The sequence below is a fragment of the Typha latifolia genome, chromosome 1, assembly GCF_019914945.1.
Source record: "Typha latifolia isolate L0001 chromosome 1, TyphaL0001v2, whole genome shotgun sequence".
NCBI classification, from domain to species: domain Eukaryota; kingdom Viridiplantae; phylum Streptophyta; class Magnoliopsida; order Poales; family Typhaceae; genus Typha; species Typha latifolia.
The window spans coordinates 1905644-1923967 of record NC_133086.1 but is presented as its reverse complement, the minus strand read 5'-3'; the positions used below and the strand labels follow the sequence as shown (position 1 = coordinate 1923967).

Sequence of the window (18324 nt, the reverse complement as noted above, 5' to 3'; positions counted from 1 at the left end):
GCTTAAATCTTTATTTACCTTTCAATAACTCATATGAGAAGAGAACCCAAAACGGTAAAAGAGTCAACATGCAAATAAAAATTTGAACTACTCTGTAAAATACATATAAAAAAACTATCCAGATTCCTGTTATCACATCTTCAGATTGTGTTCTCAAAACCGCTATGCCGATTTGGTGGGTGCTAACTCAGGATTAGTGGGTTTGGTAATTGTTATCTGATAGTCTAATGAGAGATATGGGAGCTGGTGATTTTGGACTTATTTGAGGTTAGTGGTGGTCCTAGTGACGATTAGGAGTTGCATCTATGTGAGTTGCGAGATTCTTAAGCAAGCCTATATTAAGCATAGTATGTGAACAATTTTCTGGCCTAAAAAGGCCATAACATTTGAAAAGAAGGACAGGACCATCTCTCAGGCTTGTGGAGGTTGAATCAGAATCTGCTGGCCTATATAAAAAATTAGGAACACTGATCATGCTTCCTTCGCAGAAATTTCTATCTATTCACAAAAGCCACCAGCTTTCACCTCTAGAAACATCCAAAAGAACACAAGACTGCTCCAAATATCAAGTTCTATGTCCATCTTTGGCATAGGCTTATTTTATCACATAGACATGAAGCTTGCAACGCATCAATTGAATCAAAGATAGTGTTCTACACATGACAATTTTGAGTATAGATATTGGATTATGACTGTACATTTCCTGATCTTAAAGATATGGAGATAATATGAAAGAACCAATGATAATATTTGTCACTATATATCCAGAGGATGATGGAACAGCAGAATCACCAGATAACACCTAAAGGATGAGAGATATGTACAAGAGACGCATAATAGAAGCTAGCATCCAACTCTGGAGTATAAGTCATCCAGAGCAGAGTATAAAGGCCCAGCAGCCCTAGGTCTCTCCACTGTGCCTAGGAGAATGTCAGTGGTGGTCAGATAAGGATCACCATAGAAGCGCAGATTAGTTTCCATCCTTGTTGCGACAATGTTACCTTCCAATGAGACGCCAACAAAAGCACCTGGATGAAGATTCCAACAGAGTATCAAATATCTATAGAAACTAATAGTAACACAAGGTAAATAAAATGTCTGCCTGCAAAAGATCTAGAGCAAAATGCCAAAATTCATCCCTCCTTAATGTAACCACCCATAAGCTTTCTTAGGATCCCTACACCTTAGTCTTGCATGAAAAGAAAATTTGGTGCATGTTGAGGAATATGGATTTAAATAAAGTAATTTAACTATAGAATCTACAGAAAAATTCAAACAAAAAAAAAAAAATTCAATTCGAATAAACTCAGTTGTCAAGGCATTTATCTTTCCTTCACAAAATCATTACCTTTGCTGCAACTGTAAGTATAACACATTCCAGACCCTCTATCTCCTGTCCTAAGATCTGCTTCCAGAACTCTGCCAATTGGTCCAGCAGCAGCACTCAAACCAGCTCCAAGAGATATATGCATGCGACTACTAAATGCTTTGACAGCTTTACATCCATGTAGCACAATGATAAAATCCATGAGTTCACCCCCAATCTGGAAGCACAACAGAAAAAGTTCAGATAATATCATAATAATCAGTGCTTAGGATTTAAATGTCCAAATATAAGATTCGTTTCAAAGCATTGAAGCATAAGAAGTCTACATCATTTTGCCTTCAAAGAGAAAATGACTGGTAGAATTAAATATAAATCTTATCAATAGTATCAAATCAATCGATGAAAAACTTCTCACAATGTGAAAAAACTGTGAACGTTTTCCTTAATTTTGTTTGAAAATTATCTCTCTTGTTTATTGCATATATTTCACTCACAGATGATGTTCCCTCCATTATAAATATCATATGGTTTTATGTTGTCAGTATGCTAGTTCAACTCAATCAAATGTAAACCCAAACTAACTAACAGTGTGTAGCCTGCTGCTCCAAACCGAAAAAGAAAAAGCTTACGTGAGCCCACTTATGGGCTCTGAACCTAACTAGACAGCTAATGTGCAAGTGATAATTTGGATCCAAATCTGAGAAGTTAGTTCAACTTCTAAACTAGCAGGACAGTACATGCAGAAAAACATAAAATCCCTAAATAAGATGTTTTCACTTGTTATGTGATTTACTCGTAGTTTATGTGACAGTAGAATTGAAGAAACAAAGGAGATAAGTTATCATACTGGACCTACCTGTGCTCCCCATCCTAAACCAACAGAGAGTATGGCAGATGGTGCAGACCATGACCCATCAGACCTACGAGAAAGTACTAGACCACTACCAACTTTGTAGGTAAGTAGTGCACCAGCTTTAGCAACAGTTAATATAGCAAGCCCCTTTGCTCCTTTGAGAACTGCCCAGGGAATAGACTTCTCAGGATTTAATCTAGCAACCTGTAAATTCCAGAAACCAAAGAACGACAATAAAAGGCGAATAATAATTGCAATAATTATATTTCACAAGGTGACAATATTTGCATGAAAAGCTTTTTCTAGAGAGAGACGCAAAAAGGAAACCTGACAATAACTTCTCAATGTATTTGTTGATTTGTATATCTCATATTCCATTGATAAACCAACAGGCAAATTTAACCACCCTCTTGTGCATGTCCAATCCATAACATCATGTTTTGCTGATTGCATTGCATTGCTGATGTAGTGGATCAATATGCCCTGCAGTGGATCAAGCCTGTCATAACAAGCATCACATACTCTCTGAGGGTTCCGCTCTCTGAACTTGATAGGCAACAAACATCTTCCTTTCGTACAGTCTCTGCAGAAGATGCCCCCACAAAACCGACAGTGATGCCTTCCGCGAGTAATAACCGTGAAAGGAAGATTGCATTGCATGCAAGCAGTAGCATAACTATCTGGCAACCAGTCGGGAGGCTCTGCTTGCAGCATTTCACTGTATGCACTATAATCTAGAGCTTCTCCTTCAAGTAGAGGTGGTGCACTTGGTATGCAAACTGATGGATGTATATCGCTATCTCCATTACCTTTGGAACTAAGAAATGATATATCCGAGCTAGAACTTTGTCGGGATTGAATATCAATATGCTCTCTGTTCCTGCCTGTAAGAATTGTAACTAAGCCACTAAGTACAGTTTTCACATTTATCTCGGGATTAGCTTTAGATTGAGGAAAAATACAAGATTCCTCGATAAAATCATTTCCCTCAGGTAAGTCAGACTCCAGTGATGGCTCGTAGAGATATTCCTGTCCTAAGGATCTTGGCACAGATGAACAAAAACTTTTAGGATAGCCACATGAGAGATCAGCTCTACTCTTTTCATCATACTGACTTCCTCTGTCAAGCTTGGAGAGTGAAGAATATGAAACTATTCTGTCAGACGAGGCCATAATTTCATTTACAATGCAGCACGTATCAACAAATAGAGCTTCTCCTGCAGGTATATAAACCCAATGAAATTAGCAGGCTGAACAGCTATCTTTACAACAATTCCACCATAGCAATAAGAACAGCAACAAAAGAATCAGCATCGAATAGTCGATGACAACATTGATACTAATGATAATAAGAATAACCATAAGGTAATGCAAAACACACCCGCTAACATATCTGTTCCTCTGTAGATGCTCTAACTCTCTTTGGTGATGAAAAGATTTAGCAGTTTCTAAACCAGTAGGCTGGACATATTATATTCCTTTGCTTTCTAGGGCAAAAAAGATTTCAAGCTTAGGTCTATTGTAATGTTCAAAAATAAAATCTTCAGCCATCAATGATTTCTTATAAACAAAGGTTTTAACTTACTATGTGGCTGTTTCTTTGGCCCAGAAAATTACCTAATTGCTTATTAACTCACACAAAATGAAAAAACAAAAACAAAATAAAGATTCAAAAATTAATGTTTCTGATGAAAATTGAAGCATCAAGCAGATGGAAAATTTAAATGACATGTCCCAAGATTAACAAACAGCACATGATCATTTGCTCCATCTCCCAATAATTGATGAGCCCAAAGTGATTCTTTCCAGATGAGATTAATACAGACAATTCCAGGTCTTTTTTTTTTCATTTTCCGCTGGAGTACTGACGTCTACCATGCACCTGACTATACATATGGTAATGTTCATTTATACCAAAAAATTGCGGTCTTCATTGATTCAAACAAGTACGTCAAGCATAGATTTTTTTTCTCCTATTTGTAATAATTCAGTGCATTTCTAAGCTTTCTTTCTATGCAGGAATCGATGTGCATCAACTTCCAATGAACCAATCACATTCTTTAACTCCTAACAGATTAGTCTTCCCGAGGTTTTGTTTAGTTCGTCTTTTCATGCAATTCTAGAGCAAAAGAACCTTTATTTAGTTATATGCAGCAACACATGATCAAATAAGTAACAATCAAGAAATCAAGAAAACATCAACAGTTTGCAACCTCCGTAGGGCAACTCCCCAAATTGATAAACCTAGAAATCTAGATGAAGCATAAAGAAAAGATGGGTAATTGGAAGAAGAAGACTTGAAATTTGAAGAAGGAACGATCAGAACTCACGAAACGGATGCCGAGGAAGCCACCGGCGGATTTAATTCTTCGAGGAGGACGAATAGATCGATGGAGAAGAGGAGATATACGGCGGAAAGGGATAGAAATAGAATTGATTTGTTTCGCGGGGAAGGAAAGGAAGCAATAATAAAGAGAGGTTTAGAACGAGACGCCAGCTTTTAACGGGTCTAAATCCTGTTAACCCGATAAGAAACAAACCCGGTCCATTATAGAAGGACTATTTCGTAATTTCCTTGGGTGCTAGGGCTTTCCAGTCACCATATAAAAGGACTGCCCGCCTCCTCCCCCCGAAACCGTCTCCACTCAAACCCTAGACTTAGAATTCCGCTGTCCTCGGGCGCAGGAGGAAGTAGCCATGGCGGCAGCTCGGGTTCTCTCCCAGAAGGAGCAGGACATCCAGATGATGCTTGCTGCTGACGTCCATCTTGGAACCAAGAACTGCGACTTCCAGATGGAGCGGTACGTCTTCAAGAGGAGAACCGATGGTAAGACTTAGTTTCTCGACTCCTTCCTTGTTTAATTGCAGATCTTCTGCCTTACGTTGTTATAGTTTCGTCAAAGCTGGTGTTTTGATGAATTACGAGTGTTTTTGGGTTAAGATTGTCATTTGATGAGACTAATTTCTTTTTTCTTTTCGACGGCATGGTTTACCTGACTGTAAATCGTATGAGAGACTTCTTTTTATGGGGGGCAGCGAATTTGCCACGGGATGGATTAACTGTGTGATTAATTGGAACTTGTTTGAAGAGCAGATCGTATTATAATTTCCTGATAGAAGATTCGCCGATGCAATGCTGATGATAATTTCTTTTGTTCTAATACAATGATATAGTACATTACTTTTTGCAAAATTTTGTTGAACTCTTTGCATTTATTTGTAGATGTATAGGGTCTTAGTCTGCCTTGAATGTGTTACTATCTCGTAGAGCTGCTAAAGCACATTAAATCAGTGTTGCATAAGAAATTGTGGATATTTTTTGTCTTCTCTTTTTTTCCCGTAATATAATTTTGCTCGTATGTCATGGATAACCTTATTTGGTGTGAGCATGGAAAGGTAGATTGATCTTGAGGTTATTCATTATACCTTGTTATTTTTGGGTTATGAAAAGGTTTAGCAGCATTAAAAGGTAAGGGTTCATCCTTTAAAAGCCATCATTTGGTAGGAAAGAAACTTCATGCTTATGTGTTGTTTTTTTTTTTTAATGCTAAATTTGCTTGATGATCATACCTTGTTATACCTGAAACAATTGGTATCTAGTATGCGGGTATAACACAGTGCAGGGAATAATACCCTATGTGTATAAGTATCTATTTTCTACTCTAGTATTGTTGTTTTTTATTGGCAAACATTTCCAGCTACCTGTTTTTTGTTTGTCAAGTCTCATATTATGCAATTCCAAGAGATCGACCCTTTATTGTAAGTAACAAGCAGCCTTGTTACTTTGTTTTACGTGCTTTTTTTTTAGTCTTCTTGTATCAACAATTAGATCTTGAGCTATTTTTCTTGTTTATGACAGGTATCTTCATTATCAACCTCGGTAAAACTTGGGAGAAACTCCAGCTGGCAGCTAGGGTCATTGTTGCCATTGAGAACCCTCAAGATATAATCGTCCAATCAGCAAGGCCATATGGTCAGAGAGCTGTTTTGAAGTTCGCACAGTACACTGGTGCTCATCCTATTGCAGGGAGGCACACACCCGGAACCTTTACCAACCAACTTCAAACATCTTTCAGCGAGCCTCGTCTTCTTATCCTCACAGATCCTAGGACTGACCATCAGGTAAATCTCATACTGTGGAATTTTCTTATATTGTAAGTATGGTTATCAACTTCTACATTAAATTACTCGCAGCCAATCAAGGAAGCTGCTCTGGGAAATATTCCAACTATTGCCTTCTGTGATACCGATTCTCCCATGCGATATGTTGATATTGGAATTCCTGCCAACAACAAAGGAAAGCACAGTATTGGCTGCCTCTTCTGGCTGTTGGCAAGGATGGTTCTGCAAATGCGTGGAACAATAGCTCCTGGGCACAAATGGGAAGTGATGGTAAGGGATAATAATATTTCATGATCAATGAACTTTATGTACTGACAATATGTGTATATATACACACACATACATTGTATGTCATTTTTTATCTATAGCACAGTAGAAGTTAATTTGATGTGTGTTTGCAGGTTGATCTATTTTTCTACAGAGATCCTGAGGAAGCAAAGGAACAGGAAGAGGAAGCTCCTGTGGCCCCTGAATATGGTCAAGTTGCTGGGTACACAGGTTTGCCAGCTGATCAGTGGGGTCAGGACCAGTGGGTTTCTGATGTGGGAGTTGCACCAGCTGTCGTTCCTCCAGTTGCAGGTGCTGAGTGGGCTGCTGGCCAAGGTTAGTGTTCGTAATTGCTCTCATTTACTTTTTATTCACTTGGTCGATCTCCCCTGGGGCTGTCAAAAAGCTCATGAGGCTCGTGGGCTCAGCTCAAGCTCTAAATGAGCTGAGTCGAGCCAGCATTGGCTCGCTCGAGCTCGGCGATCGGCTCGGTCAGGCTCAATACTCTATATATTATATTATATTATATTATATTATATTATATTTATTATATATATATATATATTCAAGTTGGATGCATTATAATATATTCACATTAGTAATTAGGATTTTTTATGTTAATTATTTACTGTTTGTATTACTCTATGTGCTAATTTATACTTTTATATATTTTTTAATTGTTTAGTTTTCAGAAATTGTTTTGTTATGTATATCAGGTTCAGCCCAATAAGCCCCTAGAGCTATTGAGCTAAGTTGAACTAGAGATGAGATGAGCCGAGCTGAGCCGAGCTAAACTTTTCCAGCTCGAGCTGAAAAAAATCCAGCTCTCTAGCCGAGCTGAGCTCAAGCTCGGCTCGTTTACACCCCCTAATCTCCCCTGTGCTTCCCCCGCACGCTTTGACTTCTATGTGGTTCTGTTTCTTAATAGTGTTGATTTGTACTGTCTTTGATCATATTCTTTGCTGTATTGCTCTCTAGACTTTTGTCTGGACTTAAATATTAGATTTATGTCCAATTTCTATGGTTATTTTCCTCGTTATCTGCATACCATCAATTATTGCTGTTGCTATATAATATTTGGCCAGAGAAGCTGGTTTTATGCTTGTTCCCCACTTAATTTAAACAAAGACTTTGCTTTTCATTTTGTGGTTGTTTGCTATCAATCATGTTGGCCATTTCACCCTATTTTACCTTTGTGCGTCACTTAGTTACTCATGTAAGTCTAATCCTTGATTATTCTTTTGAATAACAGCTCCCGCTGGTGATGGATGGGATGCAGCTGCAGCCCCGGCACCGGTGGATAGTGTTGCTGCTCCTGTTGTTCCCTCTGGTTGGGAATCTGCTCAACCTGCTGCCACAGGCTGGGAGTAGGAAGAGGTTTAGTTAGCGAATTCTGTAGCATTAATATTAGTTCGAATTTGTTTCTAAAGGAGGTTTAAAACCTTCCATTGCTGAGTTTTGATCATCAAACTGTGAACCTATGTAGCCATGTCAGGTTTTTTTCTGTTAATTATTTTTAATTTATTTCAAGGATTATACTATCTGTTCTTGCATTTTGGAATAGAATTGTGATTTGGTGCACTATACTTCATTTGCCTGCTCAACTTTTGGTAGATTGTTAATTGCTAGTAACTGCCTTGATCGCTGGTATTTAAAACGCAGATGTATTCGTGGTTCTGAGTTTCCTCGTGAATTTCATCGACGCGAGATTTGATCAGCTTAAATAGCTAAGAAAATAAATACTAGTACTACTTTCCTTGATGTTGCTGGGTGTAAACGAAGGTAACATTTGTCAAGAGTCATTTGAGCTCCTATTAACTCTTTAGGATTTAGTTTCCTAAATCCTATGTTGCCAATTCCAAAAAGATAAAAGTTACAGGGAAGAAAAGAAAACAGTGGCAAACAGTGACTCGTCAACACTGCCATATTACAATAGGCAGTTGTTTCAGACGATTTTGCGGCAAGAAATTTCTACGAATACCAACAATCATGCAACATGTATATGTTTACAGATATTTATATTTACAAGAGAATACGGTTTCACCTAAGGGAGCTAATTTTTTTTTTTTTTTTTTTTTTTTTTTTTTTTGGAGAGAAAAGAGCTCAAGAGAATTGCTCCAAAAGAATTTGTATTTACTTTGCCTATTTATTATCAAACCATGGCCAGTTTAACCACAGTAACCAAATCTATCTAATCATGTGTCCCTGGATGATGTGGTGGAGGTTGATATCTTACAAATGAATGGTTGTTGTCTATGCTGCTGCCGACCGTGGCCTCTGTCACCGGCTCTCAATTTCTCTCTATCACCTTTGAAAACCATTAGATTGAGGCTTCAATCGCACTAACTTTGGATTAAGTTGTCAGCAGGATGAGTAAATTCAGACATAGAAAATTGTGCCCCCTTTTTCAATCCATTCAACAAAGCTATCTGGAAATTCATCGAGAACTTCTGAACTTTGAGGTGCATCATGGGGAGATTCTACGTTGGTTTCCTCCCTTTCCTGTAGATTTTTTTCAACCATAAACAATTTGAACAAATAAAGATTTAACAAACTAAAATTGGCACAGGTAAAATTACTTGATACTCTGCAATTATGCATCGTACTAAATTAGTATTACTGTATTAAATGGCGCTTGTCTATTATAATATCCACAATATACAAATATAATTAATATAAATAAAAAGAAAACCATATAGATCAACAAAATTAGCATTAGGAGAAATGTGGTCTTCTCATTCCCTTTCTCTAGAATCGTTCAACATACCAAAACCCTTTGCAATTCTGTGTATTCCCAAAAACTTCCCAAGACACTCAAATGAATGCTTCCATAGAGAAAATTTGGATACTCTACTCAAAATATATCAAGAAAATTTCCCAATCATTCAACTTAAATCAAGGCTGCAAAGAGGAAATATCGATGCTCTCATTTGCTATCGATTGATAAGGAACTAATGCACTAGTAATCAGAATATCAATTGGCTCTTAAAATAGTATGGTAAATGAAATTCATAGATCTTAATTTTGAGCATGCAAAAGCATATTGAGAAACTTCTGTGCTCAGCTCAAAAGTGATGTGGTAATGTGGATAAAAGTACATAAATAATGGCGAGAATCTTCCAGGAGTCTTATTTTCTATTATATCATTACCAGCCTGATTTTTGACCTATTCTTACCATTTAGAGTAAGCCACTACAAGCAGAAAGCATGTAAAAAGTCCTTTGGAACATCTCAATGTGAACTTGAGAGACTTAGCAATATAGCTGGTTATGTAGGCAATCAACTATCACATCATTGATGCATTTCCAATTAAATATAGTAGTTTAGTGAGGCTTAATAGTTCTAAGAAGACCCAATGATTATATTTGTTTAGAAAGAGTTCTGAGAGAAGTTAAAGTCCTCACTCAATTGATATCATGCTTTCAGAGACGTAAGCATTTCTTAACAGATAAAACAAGAGAAGAATATCACCTCAATGCAAGACACTTCGTGATTTAATGTTGTATCTGTATCAGCATTAATCCCATCAATGACATTCTCGGAGGAGACATTCCCAGCAGGTGAATTGATGAGTGAGGACCTGCAAAAAAGGAATAAACATTTAACTCAGTTTCTTTCAACAAAATGTTCTTGCATTGAGAATGCAGGCACTCCTCTACCTGCTCAGATAGTAGCCCAATGTTTAAGACTAAGGGAAACAGAGAAGAAGATGTTGGTGTTCAGTAAGTGCACAATTCTTAGCACATAAATATTGAACTCCACTATTCCCAAGAATTTGACATTAAACAATTTATGTTTACATTAAGAGGAGTTGAATGTCCAGTGAGTACGCAAACATAGTTGGAGCATGCACTTGGGTGCAACATCAATGTTTTCTATTCCTAGAACCTTTTTCATAAGAACTATCAGTGAAGTAACAGTAGCTATCCACTAAAAATGATTGAATGATCACCTCTCAAAAGTTTCGTCCTCACATGAGTTCCCAGAAGATGACAGCCAATCAAGGTCCAGAAAATTTGACCAGTTAGATTCATCAGAACCTAGTCCACTTAAGAAACTGTCTTGGTTATTATCAGGAAAAAGGTGCCTCTGAGACATAGCTGGGATATACCTATGAAACAACAGAATAAACATTTAGTCCATATACATCTATGAGCACATAAAAGCAGCATTATCTTGTCAACAATAAGCATCTGGACTAGCTTATTTGCATCGTAGGATTACATAAATGCCATGCAATGAAGTGTGGGAGAGAGAGGTCTTTTTCATTAGAGGTTAATGCAAAACAAGAGTAAGTTAAAGCTTTGTAAAAAGATGTAGATTTTCAGAAACAGAAAGAACAGGCATTGGAGTTGACTACATATCACAAAAATATGAGTTCCTTACACATTATTTAATTTAGGTATATATGAGAAGGAAAACAATCCTAAATGTTCCTGAACCACATCAATTATGCAGTTGCACATCAGAACAAAAGCAACAGGGAACGGACAGCTTTTCAATGGATAAGCAACTCACCTAGAATATGATAGTCCACTCTCACATGTCGAAATTTCTGGTGCAGAATCAGAAAGCCCAGTTACATCTTCAAGTTGATGCATTCTTGGAGGCAAAGTTGATTTTTGAATTTCATTTGGTCCAACATTATAGGTAGATAGAGGAGTGTTAACCTCGCATAAAGTGTTGCTCTCGCATAGAATATTTCCATCTGATAGGGACCTTTTGATAAATGACCTGTTGATAGAAAAGCAGGTTATTTACCAGAAGTCCAGAACATATGCTTATATGCAGATAAAACATTTTGATATACAAATAACTATGGGCAGATCTTTGGTTTATCTAATCCCTGTAGTTACTCGCAATGTCCATGGTGCCAGGAGCAGGTCAGTTATACTATCATATTAAGCCCTTGGCCAATACAGACAAATCTCTGAACATATATTGCACATAGTCTGGAGAATCTAGTTTGATCAAGCCTTCTCCAGGCAATGCACCCTCATTTAATGTTGAATTACATCTAAAAGCTTAGAACAAGCAACATGCCCCATTGTCACTACTGAAGACTGGCGCTGATAGGACAATTGAAGCAGAAGATGAGGGCAGGCATTAATACCTTGCATTTTCATCAGGAAAGCCATATCCTCGCCTCCCAATATTATAATGTTGATCTGAATCCAGCTCCCACAGTGCTGCTTTACCCAGTTGAGGTTGAAAGTGCCCCAAGAACCTGCATTTACCAAAAGACAGATCCAAGACAAAACAAATCTTGAGTTGAAATATGGATAAGGAAACTTTTTTGTAGCTGGAGTATTAACTGATGACTTTATTAATTTTAACCATAGCTAAGTCACAGTAGAAATGGATAAAGACATACACATTTATAGCATCCTGTTTTTCCGCATCCAGGTAGGCATTGTTATAATATCGTTGAATAGTTCGAATTAACTCCTGAGATTGCACCGCGGGCTTCCATTGTCCTCTTCTCTCAGAGAATATCTGTGGCATTACCGAAAATGCAATAAGCAATGAACAATAGAATACTGCTGCAATTAGTGAGAAAAGTATGCAGTTGACTTGGCAAGTGATAATTTACAATCAAAGAATACATCCACAGATCCACAATTTGTTTATTAAATGAAGTACACTTTGTGTAAATTGGGGAAAGAAAATGGCAAGTCGCAAGAATAATGTTATAACCGTTACTGATACCTTGTTGTGAGCAGCCGAACCACCATACTGTAGAGCAAGTGTGTCGCCCATCCTCTCATATAAAATCATCAGATCATCAGCCAAAGCAGCATCCAAATCAATACTAGGGACGTCCATCAGTTCTAGGGCATGAAGCTGACGCCCAAAAGCAGCTAAACCATAGGCATACTGTGCAACATTCGTTCGATCGAGGCAGTCTATGCAATTTGTCCTGAGGACACCTTTTTGAACCAAAAGTGGTTTAAACAAACAATTCACATCACTTATACGTTTACTGTCAGAAGTTTCAACTTTGTGAGTGTCTACATTATTTGCTTCATCCTCCTCATATCCATTGCCAGGTAAAACAGCATCATCTGTTCTGCTTTGACCATCACGCATGCAGTTACCAACATTTTGTCTCCTGGAATACGTCACAGGCAGACAATGTAAAAAATTAACTACAAGTGAAATATGTGACAAAGTGCGTAGGACATCAATCTCTCTAAAACCCAAGAAGCATTAATCCTCTATCACAGAGGAGAAATAAAATGAAGATGCTAATACAATAGATATATAGGGTATGTCCATGGCTGCATACTTTCCCAGCAAGCTTTCAAGAACCAAGTCCAACAGTATCCTCCGAATGCTACCCAATCTACGTCCACAGTATCCCAGTTCTAGTACAGTATCATTTCAGAAAGAAAATATATGACCACTGCAATCACTGAATTATAAAGTAAAAACTAAATTTTGCTCAACCAAAGAAAATATATCTAATATCCAAATCATTTCAAAATATCATTAGCTCAGTGCCTCAAAACAGCCCTGGTGATTTTATTAAAGGTCAAAGTGCAACCAAGAAGGTCTAGCTGATAACCCACGAGGGGCCATTCCCCTCCAGAAGGCCTCCCAAAAGTATTCCATATGCAAGAAAAAAGAGTTTGAATTTAAATTTATACAAGGAAAAGCCACCTTAAGGCATCCTGAGATCTTGATTCCGTGGCTATCTGACAATGGAAGATGTCCGTTAGGTTCAATGCGTTTGCCGCCACTCTGCCCAACAATGCCAGCACATTGGTGCCTTTTCTGGAAGTAGAATATCCAATGTTAGTACAATGTCATTCACCAGTCATTACCACAAAAGAATAATTTTAGAATAGACATGGATATGGCAGTAACTGATGCAATTGATCACCTTCGAGAATGCTTATTCAGATCCCAGTGTAGGAACCTCAAACGACTCTCCTCTGATAAGCCCTTGTTTATGTTATAAATTGCCTTTGCAAATTCTGCACGGAGCAAAGATTCACGGGGCTTCTTCTCACGTGTCTGAATGGAATAGATCACCAATTGGAAAAGAAAAATGTGCAGATCATTAGAGATGTATTCAGCTACTGTAAAAATCCACCACTTCAGTGTTAATATGATAGGATCATAGGAGGATAAAATCCGAAGTAACTACAACATTTAATAATAGTTGCAAGCAAACCTTAATCAAGTTCAAAATAATGATAGGGTTTCCATATCTCTTAACAAGATTATCGAAGTGAAGTCGAGTAGCTTCATACTTCGGGTCCTTTTCCTGCACTGAGGTAACAAGAGGGAGCTATCAAAAACAGATTCTCTTGGTCGTGCTGTTAAGAAGATAAGTAATATCTGAAACTTACATATTATATCAGGCCTAATATTAAGCCGTGAAGTTTCCTGGGACCAGAAAAGGGGTATCGAACCCCTATTTTGTACAACAGATGTTATCTGTGGTGGGACTTCTCCAGGAGTGTCCTCAAACACAATCTGTTCAGTCTCAACATCATTGGCTACTCTACCCTTCTCATTTACACCTCGTTTCAGGTACCTGTTCCAGGGAAGCAATGAGATCAGTATGTGGTAAATGTTTAAGTAGATCCTGCTAATTATGTGATAAATAGAAGTAAACCATGCTTGTTATGGCACTTCTAACATTAACAAAGAATACAGCATTATCTTTTAATGCACATAATCGATCATAACCTGGTTCCAGCAAAATGACGTGACCGCCTAGCAATGAGTGTCAACCTGAAATCCTTCCCACATGTTGAAAGTTTGGACTGAACAAAAAAATAAATCAGTGAGCATAAATTTCGCAAGCATCCAACCAAAAATTACTCCATAAGCCACTAGATTAATAAAGACAAAAGAGCGTTAATTAATCACATTTCAAGCATAAAAGGATAATGGGACATTTTCATCAAAGAATTGAAATCTAACTTTTGTTAACGATTTCATGTACAATTCTCCTGCTACACAAGCAATCTCATTAACAAATCAATAAGGCTATTTGGAGTTTCATGATTTCCAAACCAAAAAAAAACTTGGTTTTGTAATTCATTTACTTTTACTTTATTGAACAGGCATACCCTGACTTCTCACCATACCAGCAAGAGAACCATGCAGAAGTTCTTCAATAGATCAATAATAAAAATCATCTTGAACAACTACATATATCTAAAGATGTTACCTGCTTAAAGAATCCGTGAACTAAGGCAACTGTCCAATTAGTATTTTTGAGCTGATTTCGTATTCCGCGTGTCAGAAACTCATTCCAGACAAACATTGTGTCGTAAAGCCCTTGCGCTGTCTCAGGTTGGCATATATTCTTTTGAAGGCTGCGCATTATATTGTATGAGTAGCTGAAGAAGAAGTCTTTGGTGAGATCCACTGTGCATAGGAGCCTCTTGTATCTATGCCATCAGCAAAAAAGAGAAAAGTATGAAAATACTAATCTTCCAAATATGAGAAAAGGACAACGCGAAAACTGGCAAAAAAAATAAGGTTTATCAATTAAATCAACAATTTTCATAGTAGGACATAGGAAACCTGAACTTCTCTCTGTACCTTGTATCAATCGAACATTTAATAACAACCTCAATACTGCAAGAAAGTTGCCTTGTTACACTTAGAAGTAACTGATCTGGCATTTAGAGCCTGAAGAAACCGGTAACTTCTAAAAATAAAAAATTGTTTAAAACTTGAACTACTTGAGAGGAATATCACAAACTTACAGAAAATATGATTCCCATCAAGAATGCATCTATAGATTAAAAAAAAGGACCATGGGGGACTATTTAACAACTTGCTAGGAATTATAAGGATGATGTCTAACTAGAAAAATGACTAAACAGATTGATTGAAGTTCAAAATAGATGCAATATCACAACACATGTGTATCCAAATGGTGCATCAGGAACATTTTAGATGATTTACTCTTAAACAGAAAGAGAAATCCAATCTTATGCCACCCTTCATATACAAAATTGCAGCAGGTCTTGAATCTTATGGTCTTCCTTATCAGTACAACGAACATTACACAAATTTTCGACGCAGAAAAATTGGCAAAAGACCTGTTCTCATCCTTAGAATAGGCCATATTGGACAGCATGGTGGAACATGGAAGTCTAATAATTTCGCTCTTGGAGATAGTATACACCACATGGCCACAAATTGTTCCAATTTTCCTTCTCTTAGTAATAAGCAACATGTAGTAAGGCCCCAGGAACTTGACAAAACCTGAAATAGGAAAAAAATAGACTCTAGTATGAGATCTTCCGAGCTACATCATAAGAATTAATAGATATAATCAAAGAGAAATTGAATAGGACGATAATAAACTAAAGTACCAACAATTCCGTAGCATTTGGTGACATATTTTAGCCCACCGGTTGACCTGTTTCCTTCATGTATTCGCTGCAACAAGCCATGGCATTCACTCTCCGTGAAAACTGTAGGATCCTCGTGGATTGCCAACTCGGAAGATTCCAGTCTGTCAATCTTCAACACTCTCCACATCATTCTCCTCTTGTCTCTTCCAATCATGTAAAACATCTGAAGCATGACAGCAGAGTAAATCCAACGGATTAGCACAAATATGAAACTAAACTGTTGAGATATCACTCAACTCCCTCTTTTCATGGAAAGGACAAACAAAGTCTCCCGACATAATAAAAGGTGAAAAAATCAACTACATGAGCAAGAAATAGCTAATCATTAGCCAGCATCCATATGTACAAACTGAGCATAATAAGACAACATAGGATCAATCTTGGCAATCAGATAAAATGGTTTCGATAACATTTACAGAGATTCAACAGCACAATTCACATATCTCGATGTAACTGCAAAACTCATAAGAAATTAAATCATAAACTTGCTTTTAGGGCTCTAACATTATCATAGGCCTCCTCATCAAATAGAAGTAGAAAGGAATCATGAAACAGTTCTACCACCAGATTCCTGAGCATCTTCAAAGCAGAAGATACATATCTAGTGAAAGTTGCTCGATCCAGAAAGTGTGTAAACTGCAGGATCAGTAAGAACCCAATAAGATAATTCATCTAAAGGATATTTCAATCACACCCAAAAGAAGAAAAAAGAACAATCAAATGAGGTCGAACAAAAAAAGAGATCTCCTTTGTTGCTTTAAATACAAATAGAAGCACACCAAATATAACTCAGCACCTGGTCAAAGCTGAGGTCTTTACGAGATCAAAACCCAACGTAGCAAAAAAAAAACGGATCAAGTTCAAAAGCCAAGAAAAAAGTCCTCACCGATCTCGTTTCATAAAGCCGAAACTTTTGAAGAAATCCGCCTGCGGCGCCAGCTCTGGCCGACGCCACCTCGCCGGCCGCCGCCATCCGATCAGATCTCAGGACTAGATAACTCGCAAAACAACCCAAGAGCTCCTTCTGGGTTGCTTCAAATATAGCATTACTTCCCTTCCTCCTACACAATTGCTTCTCCCCCGTCCACGAGAAGGATAGAAGAGAAGAACAAGGGCGACATAGCAAAAGGAAAGGGCTCACTTTATCTGTAGACGGCGCAGAAACTTGTGATCTTCCCAAAAAAAGTTTCCTCTTTTAGATCGAATCGGAAACGAAGAGCGACAAAAAAGGGAGAAAAAAAAAGATCAAAACTTTCTTTCTTTTCCACACGCAAAAGAGAGGAAGCAAAAAGATTACGACCCAAATCTCTCTCTACGGAGAGAAGAAGCGATACAGGAGAGAATGAGAAGGAGGTCGATTAAGAGAGAGAGCAAAGGAAGACCACAGACATTAGCCCACGCCTCCGTCCACAAAAACCCCACGCAATGCCGAAAAGACAAACTAAACTTTAAAATTACCCAGTAAACGAAAGGTAATTGATTCGACCTGGCAAAGCTAATTTGTTGAGATGCAATTCTTATCCGAATAATCGCAAGCCCAAACAAGCGGCTACTTTTGTGGCGGAACGCTGTAAAAAAATATAAATTAAAAATTAAAATCGTGAACAGTAGATTAGATTGCAAACTTAAAATTGATTGTTTGTAAAGCGAAATCTATTTGTTTTTTCTACTGTTGCTGGGGGAGAGAACAGAGATCAGTCCCAATCATTGGTTTTGTTTACGTTCTAACTCGTGCTCCTCGTGGACTTAAAAGACGAGGCCAACTAGCCGCCCAGTGATAGAAATCCATAAATCTAGCTTAGTTTGCATTATGTTAGATTATGTTACTACTATAAACTAACTACGCATATGATTGCTTAGATTTACTCCCCATCGTTCTCTAGGTTGGATGCATTCGATTAATTTAGATAGCAAGATTAGAAGGTGCCAGATGAGACACATGATGGCGAGTTCATACTTAAGGGCCATATGATCCACGCATGCAATTAATTTTCCGTAAATACTATATAGCGCTTATCATTTCTTGGCAAAAAAGGACCGCCCCAAAAATTCTCTCGTACACTCCAAGTCAGAAATTGCCAAATCTTATAAGAGCAACACTTTCTACTCGTTCTCTTATGTCCAACCGAATCCTAACTTGGCTGGTTGGCTGGCTTTATTTGCAAATTAAATCCAAGCGAATTCTGAGCCGTGTTAAACGTGGGTTATTTTTCCTAACACAAAAATTCAAAAGAGAAAGAATAATTATAACTGGGTAAGTAAGGAGATAAATTCTTTCGGATATAGAAGTTGAAAATGTAAACTAATCTTATTAGAAAACGAATAATCTCTCAATCTCTCCCATTCCCGTCACGACTAGTCTCTGT

The 18324-nt window shown here is 37.6% G+C and overlaps 3 protein-coding genes across 5 annotated transcripts; 1 reads left to right on the top strand and 2 right to left on the bottom strand.

Moving 5' to 3' along the window:
* Positions 1 to 595: 595 nt before the first annotated feature.
* On the bottom strand, positions 596 to 4618 carry LOC140794950 (uncharacterized). The gene is made up of 5 exons (XM_073147249.1): positions 4507 to 4618; positions 2508 to 3397; positions 2184 to 2384; positions 1349 to 1544; positions 596 to 1028 (listed from the first exon to the last, which is right to left on the bottom strand). Exons 2-5 carry the CDS (start codon positions 3351 to 3353, stop codon positions 844 to 846), a joined length of 1428 nt encoding a protein of 475 aa, XP_073003350.1. The 5' UTR covers positions 3354 to 3397; positions 4507 to 4618; the 3' UTR covers positions 596 to 843.
* On the top strand, positions 4355 to 8153 carry LOC140794959 (small ribosomal subunit protein uS2-like). The gene is made up of 5 exons (XM_073147261.1): positions 4355 to 5007; positions 6040 to 6302; positions 6375 to 6572; positions 6704 to 6905; positions 7822 to 8153. Exons 1-5 carry the CDS (start codon positions 4878 to 4880, stop codon positions 7938 to 7940), a joined length of 912 nt encoding a protein of 303 aa, XP_073003362.1. The 5' UTR covers positions 4355 to 4877; the 3' UTR covers positions 7941 to 8153.
* A 204-nt stretch (positions 8154 to 8357) lies between these two features.
* On the bottom strand, positions 8358 to 17385 carry LOC140794931 (phosphoinositide phosphatase SAC2-like). 3 transcript variants are annotated; one of them, XM_073147220.1, is made up of 17 exons: positions 16845 to 17378; positions 16463 to 16594; positions 15917 to 16121; positions 15641 to 15806; positions 14758 to 14980; positions 14271 to 14347; positions 13928 to 14115; positions 13750 to 13847; positions 13456 to 13589; positions 13233 to 13346; positions 12279 to 12681; positions 11944 to 12065; positions 11683 to 11796; positions 11088 to 11303; positions 10522 to 10680; positions 10041 to 10149; positions 8358 to 9071 (listed from the first exon to the last, which is right to left on the bottom strand). In XM_073147220.1, the coding sequence occupies exons 1-17, from the start codon at positions 16929 to 16931 to the stop codon at positions 8949 to 8951; spliced, it is 2670 nt and encodes an 889-aa protein (XP_073003321.1). In that variant the 5' UTR covers positions 16932 to 17378; the 3' UTR covers positions 8358 to 8948. The 3 variants fall into 3 exon arrangements, with proteins under 3 accessions (XP_073003321.1, XP_073003330.1, XP_073003338.1); XM_073147229.1 differs by lacking the exon at positions 16463 to 16594 and having other exon boundaries at positions 16845 to 17385; XM_073147237.1 differs by lacking the exon at positions 16463 to 16594 and having other exon boundaries at positions 15921 to 16121; positions 16845 to 17290.
* Between the last annotated feature and the right edge of the window lie 939 nt (positions 17386 to 18324).

Bases quoted from the DNA above. Each gene is read 5' to 3' on its own strand.
- LOC140794959 (XM_073147261.1), top strand. From the start codon at position 4,878: ATGGCGGCAGCTCGGGTTCTCTCCCAGAAGGAGCAGGACATCCAGATG. The intron at 6,303-6,374 runs GTAAATCTCATA...AATTACTCGCAG, and splicing joins ATCCTAGGACTGACCATCAG to CCAATCAAGGAAGCTGCTCT. The intron at 6,906-7,821 runs GTTAGTGTTCGT...TTTGAATAACAG, and splicing joins TGAGTGGGCTGCTGGCCAAG to CTCCCGCTGGTGATGGATGG.
- LOC140794950 (XM_073147249.1), bottom strand. From the start codon at position 3,353: ATGGCCTCGTCTGACAGAATAGTTTCATATTCTTCACTCTCCAAGCTT. The intron at 2,385-2,507 runs GTTTCCTTTTTG...TGGAATTTACAG, and splicing joins CATTGAGAAGTTATTGTCAG to GTTGCTAGATTAAATCCTGA. The intron at 1,029-1,348 runs GTAATGATTTTG...ATCTTCATCCAG, and splicing joins TACTTACAGTTGCAGCAAAG to GTGCTTTTGTTGGCGTCTCA.
- LOC140794931 (XM_073147220.1), bottom strand. From the start codon at position 16,931: ATGGCGGCGGCCGGCGAGGTGGCGTCGGCCAGAGCTGGCGCCGCAGGC. The intron at 14,981-15,640 runs GTCTTTTGCCAA...CTGATGGCATAG, and splicing joins TATTCTAAGGATGAGAACAG to ATACAAGAGGCTCCTATGCA. The intron at 14,348-14,757 runs GTAACATCTTTA...TTTTTTGTTCAG, and splicing joins TTCACGGATTCTTTAAGCAG to TCCAAACTTTCAACATGTGG.